General features: G+C 41.9%; 1 protein-coding gene across 2 annotated transcripts in view; it reads left to right on the top strand.

Moving 5' to 3' along the window:
• The first annotated feature begins 707 nt into the window (after window positions 1-707).
• Window positions 708-16,248, top strand: part of LOC135111428 (integrin alpha-PS1-like) — a 33,137-nt gene continuing 17,596 nt past the window's right edge. Inside the window, exons 1-3 of one of the 2 annotated variants that reach the window (XM_064024704.1) lie at window positions 708-945; window positions 7,743-7,772; window positions 13,848-13,951. In XM_064024704.1, coding sequence (XP_063880774.1) covers window positions 723-945; window positions 7,743-7,772; window positions 13,848-13,951 — 357 coding nt within the window. In that variant the 5' untranslated portion in view covers window positions 708-722. The remainder of the gene's footprint in view (window positions 946-7,742; window positions 7,773-13,847; window positions 13,952-16,248) is intronic. The other variant, XM_064024705.1, reaches the window with a different exon arrangement.

Here is a 16,248-nt window from a genome sequence, read left to right as displayed (position 1 = left end):
TAGAGGAAGTTACTGGGAATTTCAAGGAGATTTTCATGAATTCTCTCTCCATCAAGAGAAGAACCACTCCTTAGAACACGTCTGTCTATCCCTGTAACAGTGTATCCCTTGAAAATAGACCTTGTGGACGAAGAAAACGTTGAAGAATAAGAATCTCTAAGGGAAATGACGAGTGTGTTATTTTTTTTTAGCATGTACTGTCATTCCTTTAGCTTTCGGTGATTTGTTGCAATAAAAAATGCTGTTGGGGAGGGAGTGAATATAGATTTTTTTTTATTTTTCGTTCTCTTTTTTTTTTTGAGGGGGGGAAGGTTAGGGAAGGGAAGGTCAGTGAGGGAAGTCCGATAAATTATGGAATGTGTAAGCCTAAAAGGACGATAGTTTGATGTCCCTCTGTTATTATTGACTTGGTAATGGTTTGGGATTTTATGATCTGGTTTTAATGTGCTTTTTTTTCCTCTCTCTCTCTCTCTCTCTCTCTCTCTCTCTCTCTCTCTCTCTCTCTCTCTCTCTCTCTCTCTCTCTCTCTCTCTCTCTCCATTCATTTTCCTTATGTATTTTTATTATTGAATTTTCCTCTTAATTATTGCTCTTTCTTTTATTTTTTTCTGTTTGTATCTATCTATCAATTTATCTATCTATTTTCACCGTTATTTATTTATTTTTTTTTTTTTTGCGATGTTTGCATGAGATTGATTTTTTCACTTATTTTTAAATATATAATGTTTTGTCTTGTTTACGGTATATCAACACCACGTTACCGTCCTTACTGTTACTCACTCACTCACTCACTCACTCACTCACTCCTCTCTCGCAGGATCCTGGTGGGGGCGCCGAAGGACCACAACCTCCAGCCAGGGACAGACAGGTCAGGGGCACTGTGGAAATGCCCTCTCACCACCAACACCACAGACTGCGTGCAGGTTCACACCGACGGCTTCAGGGGTGAGTCACCACCACCAACACCATCACCACCACCACGACCCTCCACCCACCACTCACCGACCCGACTGCATTCTTGATTCGCGAAGCCTTATGAACTGAGACGCCCCTTAGCACTCACTGATGGACACTACAAGGCTACGGACGGTGCAGGAATCGGGTAGCGAGGGAAGGATAGCTAGGCAGGACTGTTCTCGTTGTCTTTCTGTGGGACTGTATTCTGAAACACCTCTGCGCCGCACATCCACTATTTTTCAAAGGCTCTAGTTGAAGTTACATGGGTTTTTAAGGGTGTTCTTTGTGGTAATAGTGATAGATTTACAGTATTTCGGCATTTTTAAGGGAGAAACACTCTTGAGAACCCGGCTAATTATCGCTGAGGCCTTTGGAAATAGTCGTGGTGAGAGAGCGAAGCGTTTCAGAATACGGGTTTAAATGACTCGTATCTTTTCTGTAAGGGGGAAGCTTCACCTGGGGACTGACTTGGTTTAATGGTTAGTTGAGTTACCTGCAGGTGTTGCGTGGACGAGGCTGTGACGTGCTGGGAAAGTTGACGTGTGCATGATGAGTGAGTGGATTAGCTGTGGATGACTAAAACATGACGTGTGGATGTGCTAATAAGTGGATTCAAGTGTGGACGACTAAAAATATGACGTGTTCTTAAGTGTGTGAGGGAGTGGATTCAAACGTGGATGACTAAAATATGACGTGTTTCCGGAGTGGATGACGTGTGGGTTATCTGCTAGTGAGTGGATTCAAGTGTGGATGACAAAAAAAAAAAAAAGAAATACGCGCTTCAGTTTATACTTTTAAAAAATCGATGGCAAAAGTAGCAGAAGTTATTAGTATCTTTTTTATTGATGGATAGATGGAAGTATAAGGCACACTTGATTCCGACAGGTAGACTAATGAACTTTTTATCACCTGTAGTATCTTGACTTTAAGTGTAAGTTGCCATTAGCACGTGTCTCTTAGCCTTACATTATACAGGTAAAAGAGAGAGAGAGAGAGAGAGAGAGAGAGAGAGAGAGAGAGAGAGAGAGAGAGAGAGAGAGAGAGAGAGAGAGAGAGAACTAGTAATTAGCAGGTACGTTAAAGAAAACATAGCACAGGTAGGAACTAATTAAAAGACATGATACAGGTAAAAGTACAGGTGATTAGAAGGTACGGTGAAGATAACATAGGTAGCACAGGTGGGAATCAATTAAAAGAGGCACTATACATGTAAAAATACAGGTAATTACAAGGTACGGTGGAAAAAAACATAAATTACACAGGTACTGATAAATAAAACAACAATATTCACAGATAACGTCATAGATGATTCAAAAGATACAATTAAGAATACAGATAGCAACAGGTACTTAGTGATTAAGAGAGCCAGCTACTAGTGATTCATTAAGAAAACAAAAGAACATCGTAGCATCATCGTGTAAAGGAATTCCAAGCTAAGTTTAAAATATTACATCAAGAACCTTTTAATTTCACTCCACCTCCCCTCCTGTCAGTGTTTAGTTGTGCTGTAATGCATGGGTGTTGCGATGCTGTGATGTTGAGTGTTCGCTGTTGCGTAGGTGTTGTAGTACAAGCGAGGGAGTGAGTGAGTGAGTGAGTGAGTGAGTGAGAGGTGAATCAGACAGCTGAGTGAGGATGTGGGTAAGTTTCTCATTGTTATTCTCCTCCACTAACGACCTGGAGATGTGGCTGCATGTTCAGTGATCTCTCCATCTCTCTCTTTCTGTCTCCCTCTCCATCTTTTTTTTTTCTCTCTCTTTCTTTCTCCTCCTATCTCCTTCGCTGTGGGAGTGTCAGGTGCGTTATCATTCATGAATCTCTCTCTCTCTCTCTCTCTCTCTCTCTCTCTCTCTCTCTCTCTCTCTCTCTCTCTCTCTCTCTCTCTCTCTCTCTCTCTCTCTCTCCAGGCTCGTTATCTCCAGAGGAATCGTGTTATGTCTCAGATCGACAAGTCCATTTATTATAGCCATTTATCTTCCCTTCCATCCGTCAGTCCAAGAAATTAAACCTTTTTTTAACTCCCTTTTTTTCATGTATCCAGGCAGGCATAAGACAGGAACTGTATATATACATAGACTACCCCAAGTATACATAGTAGCATCCCTGTAGCTGCTCTGCGTAGGTCGGGTTTAAGGTTTATCGTAGATGTATTATGTAGTGACCCTTAGCCTACACACACACACACCCTACCCTGCCGCCTCAGTACTGTAGACTCCCTGTAGAAGATAGAGCGACGCAGCACTTGCATAGAGCACCGCTGGGTTGTACTGTAGGAAGGAGTACTGTACTGTAGGAAGTGGCATGAGTACTTGAGGAGTGACGCTCATACGGAAAACGGGATGATGACGTCAGGTTCCCGCGTCATCACCCTTCCCCTCCCATCTCGTCCCCTAAAGCCGGGGACTGGGTGACTGGAGGCCTGAGGACGTGTTTCAGGGAGTGAGTGTTGAGGATTGGTACCCGCGTGACCCGCTAGAGTGCGTGACGTAATGACAGGTGATGCAAGGTGAGACTCAGCAGGTGTTGTGTGTTCGCTGTGTGTTCGTGAGACGTGAGGCGGACTGAATTCACTAACACGGCCAGGGAATCGAATCTGGTCCCTTGCAGCTACTCTCCCTCCCTCTGTCAGTCTCTCCCGGGTCTCACCCTCCTCCCCCTGACCGCCCCGGGGCACACCTAGCCTCGGGGCACCTCACTGTACATCACGACTTGCATGCCGCTGTATAAATGTTGACCTAAGTGGGTGGTTGGCTGGCCTGGCGCGGCTGTACTCAGGGTGGTGGCGGCGGCTCCTGACTGTTCGCCGCTGCCTGACTACTGCCGCCACCCTCGCCGCCGTGACCGCCACCACCACCACCACCACTGCCACTACTTAACTGACGCCCTCCACCTCCTGACTTATCCTTCCTGGCGACCTTTGCCGCTCTCCACTCCTCTCCCCGCCATGGCTCTCGTCTGATATTCAAGGTCCGGGGCTGTTATCATACCCTCTGACTGCCAACAGAAGATAAATGTTGAAGTGATAATGATAAAGTGAAACTGACTTGGAGTATGAATAATGGAGTAGAATAATAGCAAAGGAAATTGGAACTTGGTGAAATGAAAAGTTTTGCCAATAAAAGACGTATGTTGATATGAAGTAATGGTGACAAAAGAGAACAAACTTAGAGGATGGATAGTAAAATGAAGTAAATAGATTGAAAAGTAGGTTGTAAGTTAACGAAATGAATGATGGAATGAGAATTATAGTACCTGGAGTCTGCCAATAATGGATAAACATTGGGGTAATGATAGCAAAAGAAAAATTGATTATAGTATGGATGACAAAATAAAGTCATAGGAAAGACAAATGTAACGTAACGAAAATTAATAATGAAATGAAACGATAAGATAAAAAAAAAAACTCAAAACCAACTAAACAAGCAATTAACCAACGAAAAAATTAAATATAAAATAAAATCATGATAAAAAAAAAGACTAATAACTTAACGAACACGAAGATCTATAGAATCACAAAAAAAAACAATAACAACAAAATAAATAAAGAAAAATATATACCAAAATAAAACCACGATAATAAAAAAGGACGACTAACAACTTAATGAACACCAAGGTCTGTATAATCTCACCCCGGGGCATGGATATAATTAATGCCCTGGGGGAAATATAAATTAACACACGCCACTATTGATGAAGCACGCGTCAACTCCTCTAATTACTGTATAGGGGAAAAAAAGTCACGTACACTCCAGTCTATATAAATAGAAATAAGAAGGTAATAAGTAAGAATAAGAAAGAATTTAAATCATCGTCTAATCACATCCATTCCAGGCCGCAAAAATAAATAAATAAATAAATGGTAATAAGTAAGAAGTCGCAAATATTTAGTCATTGTATATTCCAGCGTGTAAAAATAGATAGATAGACAAATAAATAAATAAAAGCTAAGTAAAAGTGTAACAAATTTATTAATCATCCGCTCCTTCAGCCGCTTCTTAGTCAGACACTTAAGTGCACTTCAAAAACACTTATTTTAAATTAATTCCAACAAAAAATAAAGAATAAGTAAATTTGGTAAATTAAAACTTGACAGACTTATAGGACGAATTGTAGGGAAACCTCACTGTAATAAAGATATAATAATAACAAAAAGAAGAAGAAATAACAGCGCTCATATTTTTATCCTTAATTGTGACATAGAAATTTTGTGATAAGATTTTCAAAAGCCACAGAGGTGATTAGCCGGGCTGTCATAAGTGTTTCTTCTGTTAATAACGTAGAAATCTTGTTAATCTGTCATTAGAACCGTAAAAACACACTTAAAAATTCGTGGCACTTTAACTAAAACCTTATGAAAGTGGTGGAGATTCGGCGCAAAAGTGTTTCAGAATATGGTCTCCCTTGCCTCGAACTCGGGGTGAAAAGTTGAGGTGCGTTGGCGGAGAATAAGCGTTATTGTGTGAGGGAAGGTTTAGCGGCTGTGTGAAGATTCTGTAATGACATTGTGACGTGTTGGAGAATAATTAAAGGGGACGCCTCGCCATTTTCTTTTTTTTTTTTTTTCTTTTTAATGCTTCGTATTCTCTTATTACTTCTGCGTCTAATCTCGGGTACATTTTGACAGGCTGGAGTGGAAGTTGTTGTGGTTTCCAAGAGTTAGTAAAGAGAAGTGAGACAAGAAAAAGTTTGATAGTGATGATCTAAGTTACTGAAGATACTGATAATAACAAAAGAACAGCAGATAATGATGGATGTTAATTATTATAACCTCTGTAACCTTTCATGATGAGTAATGTCGAGATGAATAAGAGGACTGAGAGATAATGATTATAAATTAGTGAAGAAATAAAGAAATAAATAAGACTGCCTTGATAATGATGAAATGACACCGAAGTGAACAGTAATGAGAACAGATGATGATAAATTATAATAACTATAAAATATGAAGAGGATTTAGAAGAATTAAGAAAAGGGGATGATAAAATACTAGAATAAAGATAATGGCAATAGGCAATGATAAACAATGATAGTAATAACTGAAAATAAGTCAATTGATAATGAAGAGGAAGACTGGATAAAAAAGAATATGGAAAATAGTAATTAAAGAGGTGAAGGAAAAAAACAATAATAACAGGACAAATGGATAACAGATGATAATGATTACTGACAATAAATGAGTTGTGATGAATGATGACCTTACAAGACGCAGACAAGTTGTGATCAGTGACTTCCAGCTGACACATCATCTAACTGACGTATAGTGAGAAAAAGAATAATAATCTGATTTTGTAGTATAACCAAGAATACAGATGATGGTGATGATGATAATGTATTGCGTTGGAATGACGAAGATTGTAATGATGATGATGATGATGACAGTGATGATGGTAATGAGAACGTATTGCCTTTGAATGACGAAAAGTATAATAATAATGATGATAATGATGATGATAATGTGAATATTTTGCCTTGGAATGACGAAGAATATAATGATGACGATGACAATGATGATAATGAGAATATACTGCCTTACTGACCTTGATTTTTAGACGATCCAGATTAATTCCTTCCCCTCTTCCTTCCCTCCTTCCTTCCTTCACCGTAGCACCTATTATGTGTTGTGACTCCCCCTCCCCCCTTCCTTCCTTCCTTCCTTCCTCTGTAGACCAATATAACCAAGGTTCATGTGTACAAAAGAGAAAAAAGAAGTAAAGGAATTAATTATTGTTTTTCTCTATCTCATTTTTTTACAAGATTACACTCACTACTTTCTTTTCTTTTCTTTCTCTCTCTTTTTTTAGGCTGTTTTCAAAAATTAACCTAAGTTTTTTTAAACATTCGTGCTTGATTTTTTTCCCCATGATTTCATTTTTTTACATATAGATTTTTTTCTTTCTTCCTTCCTTCCTTCCTGTCTTTCTCTTGACGTGATTTGATAAGGAAAGGTTGTGTCCAAGGGTCTGCTGTGATTCCCCATGTCCTCGTCCTCTTCCTTGTCCTATCCCTCCTCCTCCTCCTCCTCCTCCTCCTCCTCCTCCTCCTTTTCACCATCGTCCTCCTTGTCCTCATCCCCGTCATCGTCCTCTCCCTCCTCTTCCTCGACTTCTTCATTGTTTTCTCCCTCCTCTTTTTCCTTGTCGTCGTTCTCCTCCTCCTTCTCCTCCTCCTCCTCCTCCTCCTCCTCCTCCTCCTCCTCCTCCTCCTCCTCCTCCTCCTCCTCCTCCTCCATTACCTCCTTCCTCCTAACTTACCTTTACCCCATCACTCCCCCTATACCCTCTCCTCCCCTCACCCCCTTCTCCTATCCCTCGGGCATCAGGGGGAGGCCATCCATTCTTCCCTACCCGCCCCCCCTCAGGCTCCACTTTCCCCCTCAGGCTCCCGTGTCACACTCTAATTTAGGTGGAGGAGATGCAGTGATCCTGACGGTGAATTAATGTGCTAGGGAGCGAGGACACGTGGCTGGATGTCCTCCTCCTCCTCCTGTGTGTGTGTGTGTGTGTGTGTGTGTGTGTGTGTGTGTGTGTGTGTGACGGATTGGTTAATGAATGTACGGACTTAAGTTTTCTATACCCTCTCCTTGCCCTCCTCCTCCTCCTCCTCCTCCTCCTCCTCCTCCTCCTCCTCCTCCTCCTCCTCCTCCTCCCTCAGACACGTGCCCCCCCTTATCACCTCACGTCGCCTCTCTCTCCTCACTGTACTAGATGTTTAAACAAGAACTTTTAATTTTCCACACAGCAGAGATATGTTTGTCTTACGTGATGTGTGTTGCTTACTTCTTACAGATCCGGAAAAAAGGCTCTACATCTTTGACCGTAAGTTTAACAACCTTCACCCTTCACCACTACCACCACCACCACACCTCCACCACCACCACTACCACCACCGCCGCGCCCCACCCCTTCCATGGCCAGGCTCCACGTCTGGCATGTGGCCACTACCTGGATTGAATAACCCATTACAAGCATCATTTGAATTGCCTAACCATTGGAAGTTCAAAATTGCCTTGCCTTCACTAACGCCTACAGCCCTTCACCACCACCACCACCACCACCGCCGCCGCCGCCGCCGCCCCCGCAACGCACCGCCACCACCATCTTCGTTCCCCGTGCGGTTTATTCCCTGGGGGCACCTCGCATGTTTTGAGATGTGCTGCGGAGATTTTTGTGTTGCTGTGGATGTGGTGTGCGTCGCAGTGAACGTGTGGTGTGCGGAAGGTGACGCGGGGAGAGCTGTGTTGTATTGTCCTGATGGTATTGTGGTGTGTGTGTGTGTGTGTGTGTGTGTGTGTGTGTGTGTGTGTGTGTGTGTGTGTGTGTGTGTGTGTGTGTGTGTGTGTGTGCGTACAAGAGTTATCACGAGCTCCACACACACACATACACCACCACCATATGCCAGACACTACCACCGCCATCACCACTACCACCACCGCCACCACCACCACCGCCGCCCCCCGGACTCGCCTGGTCCTCGCAAGGTCAGACACAACTCGCGGCTCAAACCTTCGGGCGTTCACCTGTCACACCTCAGACTCGAGAGAAAAAGAAAAGTAAAAAGTAGCATTCGCCCTTTTTTTCCCATTATCCTCCCTAATGCGGTGTGAAGTCAGGTGTTCAGAGAGTAACTTGCAGGTCAGATTTTACGTAAGTTACAGCGGTTAAAGCAGCGTTCACTAGTCACATCTCAGACTCGGGAAAAAAAGGGGGAAAAAAAAAAAGTAGCATTCGTCTTTTTATTTTTTTTTTCACTAATGCGGTATTGAATCAGTAGTTCAGAGAGTAACTTAAAATAGAGATCCTGAATAAATGACAGTAACTAAAACAAAAGTGATAAATGACATATTGTTACTAGAATCTCCGTTATTGTTGTTCCCTTTTATTATAACCACAATCCAAAATATATTACAACTCAATAAAACTTCACCTTAAGAACTAAACTGTAAAATATAAACTCAACTATCACATTTACCACCCGAAGAAATCAAGAGACGCTTCACTTAGAGGCTAAAAAATAAAAGATTCTGAACAGTAAACCCAAACTCCTGTACGCTGGTAAAAAAAAAAAAAAATACGAAAAAACGGGAGGATCAAAAGTGATGGCATCCTAAAAAATAAAGATTCGGAAACTCCTCTGCACTAATAAAAAAAATATGAAACGTGCGAGCATCGAGAGTATAAAGTAATGGAATCCGCGACCTTACAAGGAGGATCGAGGCGTGATGGCCCTTCGCCGCCGTGTTGCTGGTGACGATAAGGGACTGAAGGCATTGGAATCTGTAGCAGTTGGAATCTCTGTACCTAAGCTCTGATGAAAGATGAAAGTGGTTTTTTTTTTTTTTTTTTTTTTTTTTTTTTTTTTTGCGATGTGAGACGTGACGGTGATGTGACTTGAAATTAGGATAAGAAATGGAGTATATATTTTTTTCTTATTTTGATGCGTTTTTTTTTATTGTGATTTTTTTTTTATCTTCATTTCTTTTAGTTTTAGCCATGTCTCGTTCTCATTCGTAAATGTAGAGAAATACAAAATACGTTGTCAAATATAAAAATAATAGAAGATGAGATTAACAATAAAAATAACGAAAAAAAAAAACTAGGCCACAGATAAATAGAAAATATACAATAAGATAAAATTAACAGTACGTACGAAAAAATCTAACCTAGCAAGTACAAAAAAAAAGAAAGAAAACATATCTTCGCCTTAACAATGTGATGGCAAGTGATTCGCTCGTTACCTAGTTGTTCTCGTCCCAGTAACAGCGAAGGTCAGGAAGAGAAACATGGCGGAAAAATGCACACCCTTCGTCACGCCCTCCGTCACGCCCTTCGTTTTCTCCTTGTTCCATCATAACTATTAATACCACCATTAATATTGTTTTATCCCTTTAACTTTCGTGCGTGCGTGTGTGCGTTAGTGTGTGCGTGCGTTGACGTTTGAACATTGATTCCCTGACTAAACGAGTCTGCTGTCTTGATGATGATGATGATAGTGAAGATGATGATGATGATGATGATGCATGTGGTTGCCTGCATGTTCGCCTTTTGCTTGCCACTTGGAATGAAGAAAACAAAATTCGTGCATGATTTGCTTGTTAATTTATATATATTTTTACTTTTTCCACAAAATTTTTTCTCTCCCTCCCTCCTCCCCCTCCCTCCATTACGTCCCTCCGTATATTTTGTTTTAATCCTCTTTTTCCGTCTTCCACCGTCTCACCTTCCCACTTCCCTCTCACCCACCGCCTTTCTCTCACCCACTAACACCTTCAATGCTCTGTCTCTCACCTCTCTTTGCCTTTCCACCTCTTCTTCTCCCTTCCTTTTATCTCCCACACCGTCCCCTCCCACCCCCATCTTCTCTTCTTCCCTCTGTCTTTACCTTCTCTTCCCTCTCTATTCAAACCTACGCTTCATTGTTATTGTTTTGTTTCTCTCACCTCACACGTTACTCCCTCTTCACATTCTGTCCTTTTTTTTATATTTCCTATGAGACTTTGGTTTTATTTCACTCTGGTTTTTATTTTTTCTCCCTCGTGATTTTTTTTTCCCTTTGTGAACCTTTTTTTTATTTTTCATTTTCAGTTGCATCGCTCCGGAGTAGGTCGTTGGAAAATATATACCCTCCTTTTTTTTACATTTTTCTTCGTCTAATTTCCTTTTTTTTTTCTTAAGGTTCCCTCCTCCCTCCCTCCCAGTCTTTTTATTTATTCATTTATCTATTTATCTTTTTGTTCATTTATTTATTTACTTATTCGTCTATATGACTCCTGACAGGTCAAGGTTTGTTCTCTTTGTATTATTTTTCCTTATATCTTTGTTTATATATATATATTTTTTTTTTTTTTTTGCTGCATTTTTGAGGACATGCGCATGGTTGGAATTTTTTTTTTTTTTTTTTTTTTTTTTTTTTTTTTTTTTTTTTTTTTGACGAGTACGTTTGTCGCTTGTGGTATTCTGCGTGTGTGCGTGTGTGTGTGTGTGTCTGTGTGATGGCGTGTTTGCCTTGTGCTTATTATTTTTTCCCCCTCGCACACTGGAATGGACCACTGGAATGGACCTCTTGGCCTCTTTCTTTTTCCAGGGAAGCTAAGCAGAAGGTTCTCGCGCGCCTGCTTATTTACTCGTAACTCAGCCTCGCCTCAGCTGTGCGTTTCAGCCGCCGCCGAGTGACTTTTGTTGTCCCGAGCAATGCCATAACCTTAAATTATTTCCCTGCACGTGACATTAAGTTCTCAATAACTGGTGTCACTCGCTCCTAAAACTTATAACGTGTTTCATTTCGTAACATTATTACTATTTAAACACTGCTTGCTCGTAACAGTTGTTCTCGATAACTGGTGTCACTTCCTCAGAAAATCTATAACGTGTTTAAATTATCAGCATTATTCTGATAATATCTGTCGCAAAGAAGTTGGAGAAACTGATATATGTGTCAGTTTTCCTCGGTTCTTTTGTCAATTTTCTGTTTGTTTGAAAAGGTAAAAGAGAAATCAGTGTTTATTTCTCTCTGTTTTGCACATATGAAAATAAGGATTAATCTCTATGACAAACATAAGTACACAGATTTTTGCTCCTCTCTCATGAAGCAGACGAGGAAAACGAAAACAAAGAGCCTCGTGACCGCTCTTCCCACTCGTCCTGTCCACCGCCACCAAAACCTGAGGGCTTAACAGAGCGTCGTATACTCAAGGCAACGGATAACAGAAGCCTAACATCGCGCTTTAATAGTCAGTCTTCAGAGATGACAAATTAATCGTATGTATTTTTACGCCGTAATTTAGTTTTTTTTTTTTTTTTTATCTCAAGTTTTTTTTTCTTTTTTTATTTTAAGTTCGATTAAAAGAAAATGTGACACCAGTGATTCCGTAAACCATCTTTGCTTGCGATGGCCTTATTATTTTTTTCCTTCATTCTTGTCCTGTCTATTCATTTTTTTTTTTTTTTTCAGCTTCCGTCACAATCTCGACATTTTGTGTTAAGTTGACTCCTCACTTTTATTTTCTTTTATTGCACTGCGAACCAGCGACGATCTTTTTTTTTTTTTTTTCCCAAAGGATCTGACTCAGAGGTTCTTAAGTTTCCTGTGTTACTCTTATCTTGTCTTTAATTTCCCGGCGCGAAGTCAAGGGTTCCTGAGGTCTTGAATGTGTCGCGTTAGCTTTCAAATTCCGCGACGCATTCGATGACTTTTTTTGTTTGCCTTTACACTCTCCTTGGTTGGCGAATACAGTCAGGCCGGTATTCAGAAACACTGCTCGCACCATGTCTACTTCCAAAGGCCACAGAGATGATTAGCCGGGTTCTTAAGAGTGTTTCTCCTGTTAATAATGTAAAAATCTCGTTAATCTAGCACTAGAAACATAAGAACACCCTTAAAAATACTTGTACCTTCAACTAGAGCCTTTTGAATGTAGTGGAGGTGCGACGCAGAGGTGTTTCAGAACACGGTCCACAGTCTCAGTCTTCGCACAGTGGCGTTGCTGAGCACTGCGAGGAACCCCGCGGACGAACGCGCCTCCCAGTGTGTCTTGGCGGCAGTGCATGAGTAGCGGCGAGGGCGCGGCGCTGGATCCGATGACGGCTCCGTTTCAAGACGTGGCATTTTTTTTTTTCTTTTTCTTTCTTTTCTCCCGCTATGTGGGTCGACCGTCGCTCACTTGTTTATTATACGCAGTGCAAGTTTGATTTTGCCCTCCATTCGTGTAAAGAACCTTGTTTAAATATAATTCTAAACTCTAAAAACTCATATAATTCATGTGTTTGTTTACATGGGAGTAACAATTTCCTGGCGGGAGATTTAGTCATTAGTCAGTGCACGATTCCACCTTACGGTTCTGCTGGAGAATGGCGCTTGTCTCCTCGCTGCCTTAGAAGGTATCACATTATCTTGGCCTTAACGGAGAAGCAAATTGCACTTGTAGCCAAGAGTTACAACCTCGTCAGGAAGGTAAATGGTCCCGTCACTTCAACAGACGCGCCTCGTGGCTCCGCGCTAACTTACCGCCGCGTCTGCAAGTTTAATGGTTCTTTCACTAAACGAGACCCGGGAAGCGAGTTCCTATGAGCCAGTGCCACGTCAGGGAGTCATCAGATTCGCGCCTAAACGTTCGCCTCCCGCTCTGCTTGTCTTCCTCCCCCACACTCCACCGGACCGGCCTCTGGCGTGCTTTGGCCTGGCGCAGGTGGCGGCCTCGCCTCCCTGAATGCTGCCTGTCTTGTTGCATATCAATGTGAAGATTGTCTTTGTTTATTCTCTTTGTTTGCATCAGTAGTCAGTGCAATCTTGGCCTCTGCTGCACCTCCAAAATTAGATGATAAGTTGTAGATATTAAGTTTTTTTTTTTTTTTTATGGTTGCCGTTCTTTTGGATTTTTTTTCTTATTCATTTTCAGTTCATTCAACACAGTCGGTATGTGTGTTTTGTTTTGTTTTGTTCTGAGTTTGAGTTTGTGTTTTTGTACATAAAGAGTTTTAATAATAACCAGAACTTGTGTGTTTGTGTGTGTATAATGTTATTTGTTGTATATTAATGTTGTTGTTGTTCTTGTTGTGCTTTGCTAACGTCAGTGCCTCAACTGAAAGAGGGAAAACTTATGATCACAAAAGTTGTCAAGAGACACAACTTGGATACAAGAAGGAAAGACAACAACAAAAAAGCTTCACATGTGCTTGTCAAGTCCCTCAATTGTCAGTTCAGTGTTCTAATTATGTTGAGGCTTCATACTTTGCTTCATGAATACTTCACAAAATATCATAACTATCTAAACACCTCGTTAGGAAGGTAGTTTGGCGGGGCGTGTGACGTGCCTCACCCCACCACTACCTCCGCCATCCCCGCCACCACCACAACCACCACCACCGCCCCAGCTAACCCGCCCCGCCCTTTTGCAGATAGCGACAACAACCTCTCGGAGCCAGCTGAGGACGAGATCAAAGACGGACAGTGGCTCGGCGTCACCCTCAAGAGCCAGCAGGGATCGGAAGGCAAAGTGCTGGTAAGACACACACACACACACACACACACACACACACACACACACACACACACACACACACACACACACACACACACACACACACACACACACACACACACACCAAGTAATTAATCGTAGTTTTAGGATGCTACATTAGTTTTCTTTTTTCTTTTTTTTTCAATAGCCACATTTTTTTGCAAGACATTTTTTTTTTTTTTTAATATAGGAAGGACACTGGCCAAGGGCAACAAAAATCTAATAAAAAAAATGCCCACTGAAATGCCAGTCCCATAAAAGGGTCAAAGCAGTGGTCAAAAATTGATGAATAAGTGTCTTGAAACCTCCCTCTTGAAGGAATTCAAGTCATAGGAAGGTGGAAATACAGAAGCAGGCAGGGAGTTCCAGACTTTACCAGAGAAAGGGATGAATGATTGAGAATACTGGTTAACTCTTGCGTTAGAGAGGTGGACAGAATAAGGGTGAGAGAAAGAAGAAAGTCTTGTGCAGCGAGGCCGTGGAAGGAGGGGAGGCATGCAGTTAGCAAGATCAGAAGAGCAGTTAGCATGAAAATAGCGGTAGAAGACAGCTAGATATGCAACATTGCGGCGGTGAGAGAGAGGCTGAAGACAGTCAGTTAGAGAGGAGTTGATGAGACGAAAAGCTTTTGATTCCACCCTGTCTAGAAGAGCAGTATGAGTGGAACCCCCCCAGACATGTGAAGCATACTCCATACATGGACGGATAAGGCCCTTGTACAGAGTTAGCAGCTGGGGGGGTGAGAAAAACTGGCGGAGACGTCTCAGAACACCTAACTTCATAGAAGCTGTTTTAGCTAGAGATGAGATGTGAAGTTTCCAGTTCAGATTATAAGTAAAGGACAGACCGAGGATGTTCAGTGTAGAAGAGGGGGACAATTGAGTGTCATTGAAGAAGAGGGGATAGTTGTCTGGAAGGTTGTGTCGAGTTGATAGATGGAGGAATTAAGTACAGTAAAATCCCTCTTATCCGGCATCAGCGGGACCGCCGACATGCCGGATACTTGAATATTGCCGGATACTTGAATAGAAGTGAAATTATGTCCACAATCACCACCCTACACTCACGCATCTTACCATAACAAAGATCAGCTGATCTTAATCAGCAGCTGATCTGATCAGCTGCTTAAGTGTAAGCACAACACGCTTCCTCTTTTCTACAACTTTAGGCATGATGAAGGCGTCAGGCGATAAACAGTGCACACGCGGGACTTAGTCACTGAGTAAACACTGCAGTGGGCTGCGGATGGCGCGAAGCAGTGCGCTCTGGTGGCGAGGGGACAAAGTATGCCTCGTGCGGGAATTTTAATCGATTTTATGAGTACACATTGATTTTTTATTGATTTTAAGGCTCGGGGAAAAATGTACCGGATACTTGAAGCTGCCGGATACTCGAATGCCGGATAAGAGGGATTTTACTGTATTTGAGGCATTGAACAATACCAAGTTTGCTCTGCCCCAATCAGAAATTTTAGAAAGATCAGAAGTCAAGCGTTCTGTGGCTTCCCTGCGTGATATGTTTACCTCCTGAAGGGTTGGACGTCTATGAAAAGACGTGGAAAAGTGCAGGGTGGTATCATCAGCGTAGGAGTGGATAGGACGAGAAGTTTGGTTTAGAAGATCATTAATGAATAATAAGAAGAGAGTGGGTGACAGGACAGAACCCTGATGAACACCACTGTTAATAGATTTAGGAGAAGAACAGTGACCGTCTACCACAGCAGCAATAGAACGGTCAGAAAGGAAACTTGAGATGAAGTTACAGAGAGAAGGATAGAAACCGTAGGAGGGTAGTTTGGAAATCAAAGCTTTGTGCCAGACTCTATCAAAAGCTTTTGATATATCCAAGGCAACAGCAAAAGTTTCACCAAAATCTCTAAAAGATGATGACCAAGACTCAGTAAGGAAAGCCAGAAGATCACCAGTAGAGCGGTCTTGACGGAACCCATACTGGCGATCAGATAGAAGGTTGTGAAGTGATAGATGTTTAAGAATCTTCCTGTTGAGGATAGATTCAAAAACTTTAGATAGGCAGGAAATTAAAGCAATAGAACGGTAGTTTGAGGGATTAGAACGGTCACCCTTTTTAGGAACAGGTTGAATGTAGGCAAGCTTCCAGCAAGAAGGAAAGGTAGATGTTGACAGACAGAGCTGAAAGAGTTTGACTAGGCAAGGTGCAAGCACGGAGGCACAGTTTCGGAGAACAATAGGAGGGACCCCATCAGGTCCATAAGCCTTCCGGGGGTTTAGGCCAGCGAGGGCATGGAAAACATCATTGCG

Source organism: Scylla paramamosain, chromosome 22 (assembly GCF_035594125.1).
Source record: "Scylla paramamosain isolate STU-SP2022 chromosome 22, ASM3559412v1, whole genome shotgun sequence".
In the NCBI taxonomy this organism is placed as follows: Eukaryota; Metazoa; Arthropoda; class Malacostraca; order Decapoda; family Portunidae; genus Scylla; species Scylla paramamosain.
The sequence above is the reverse complement of the archived record's forward strand: the minus strand, read 5'-3'. Positions and strand labels throughout refer to the sequence as shown.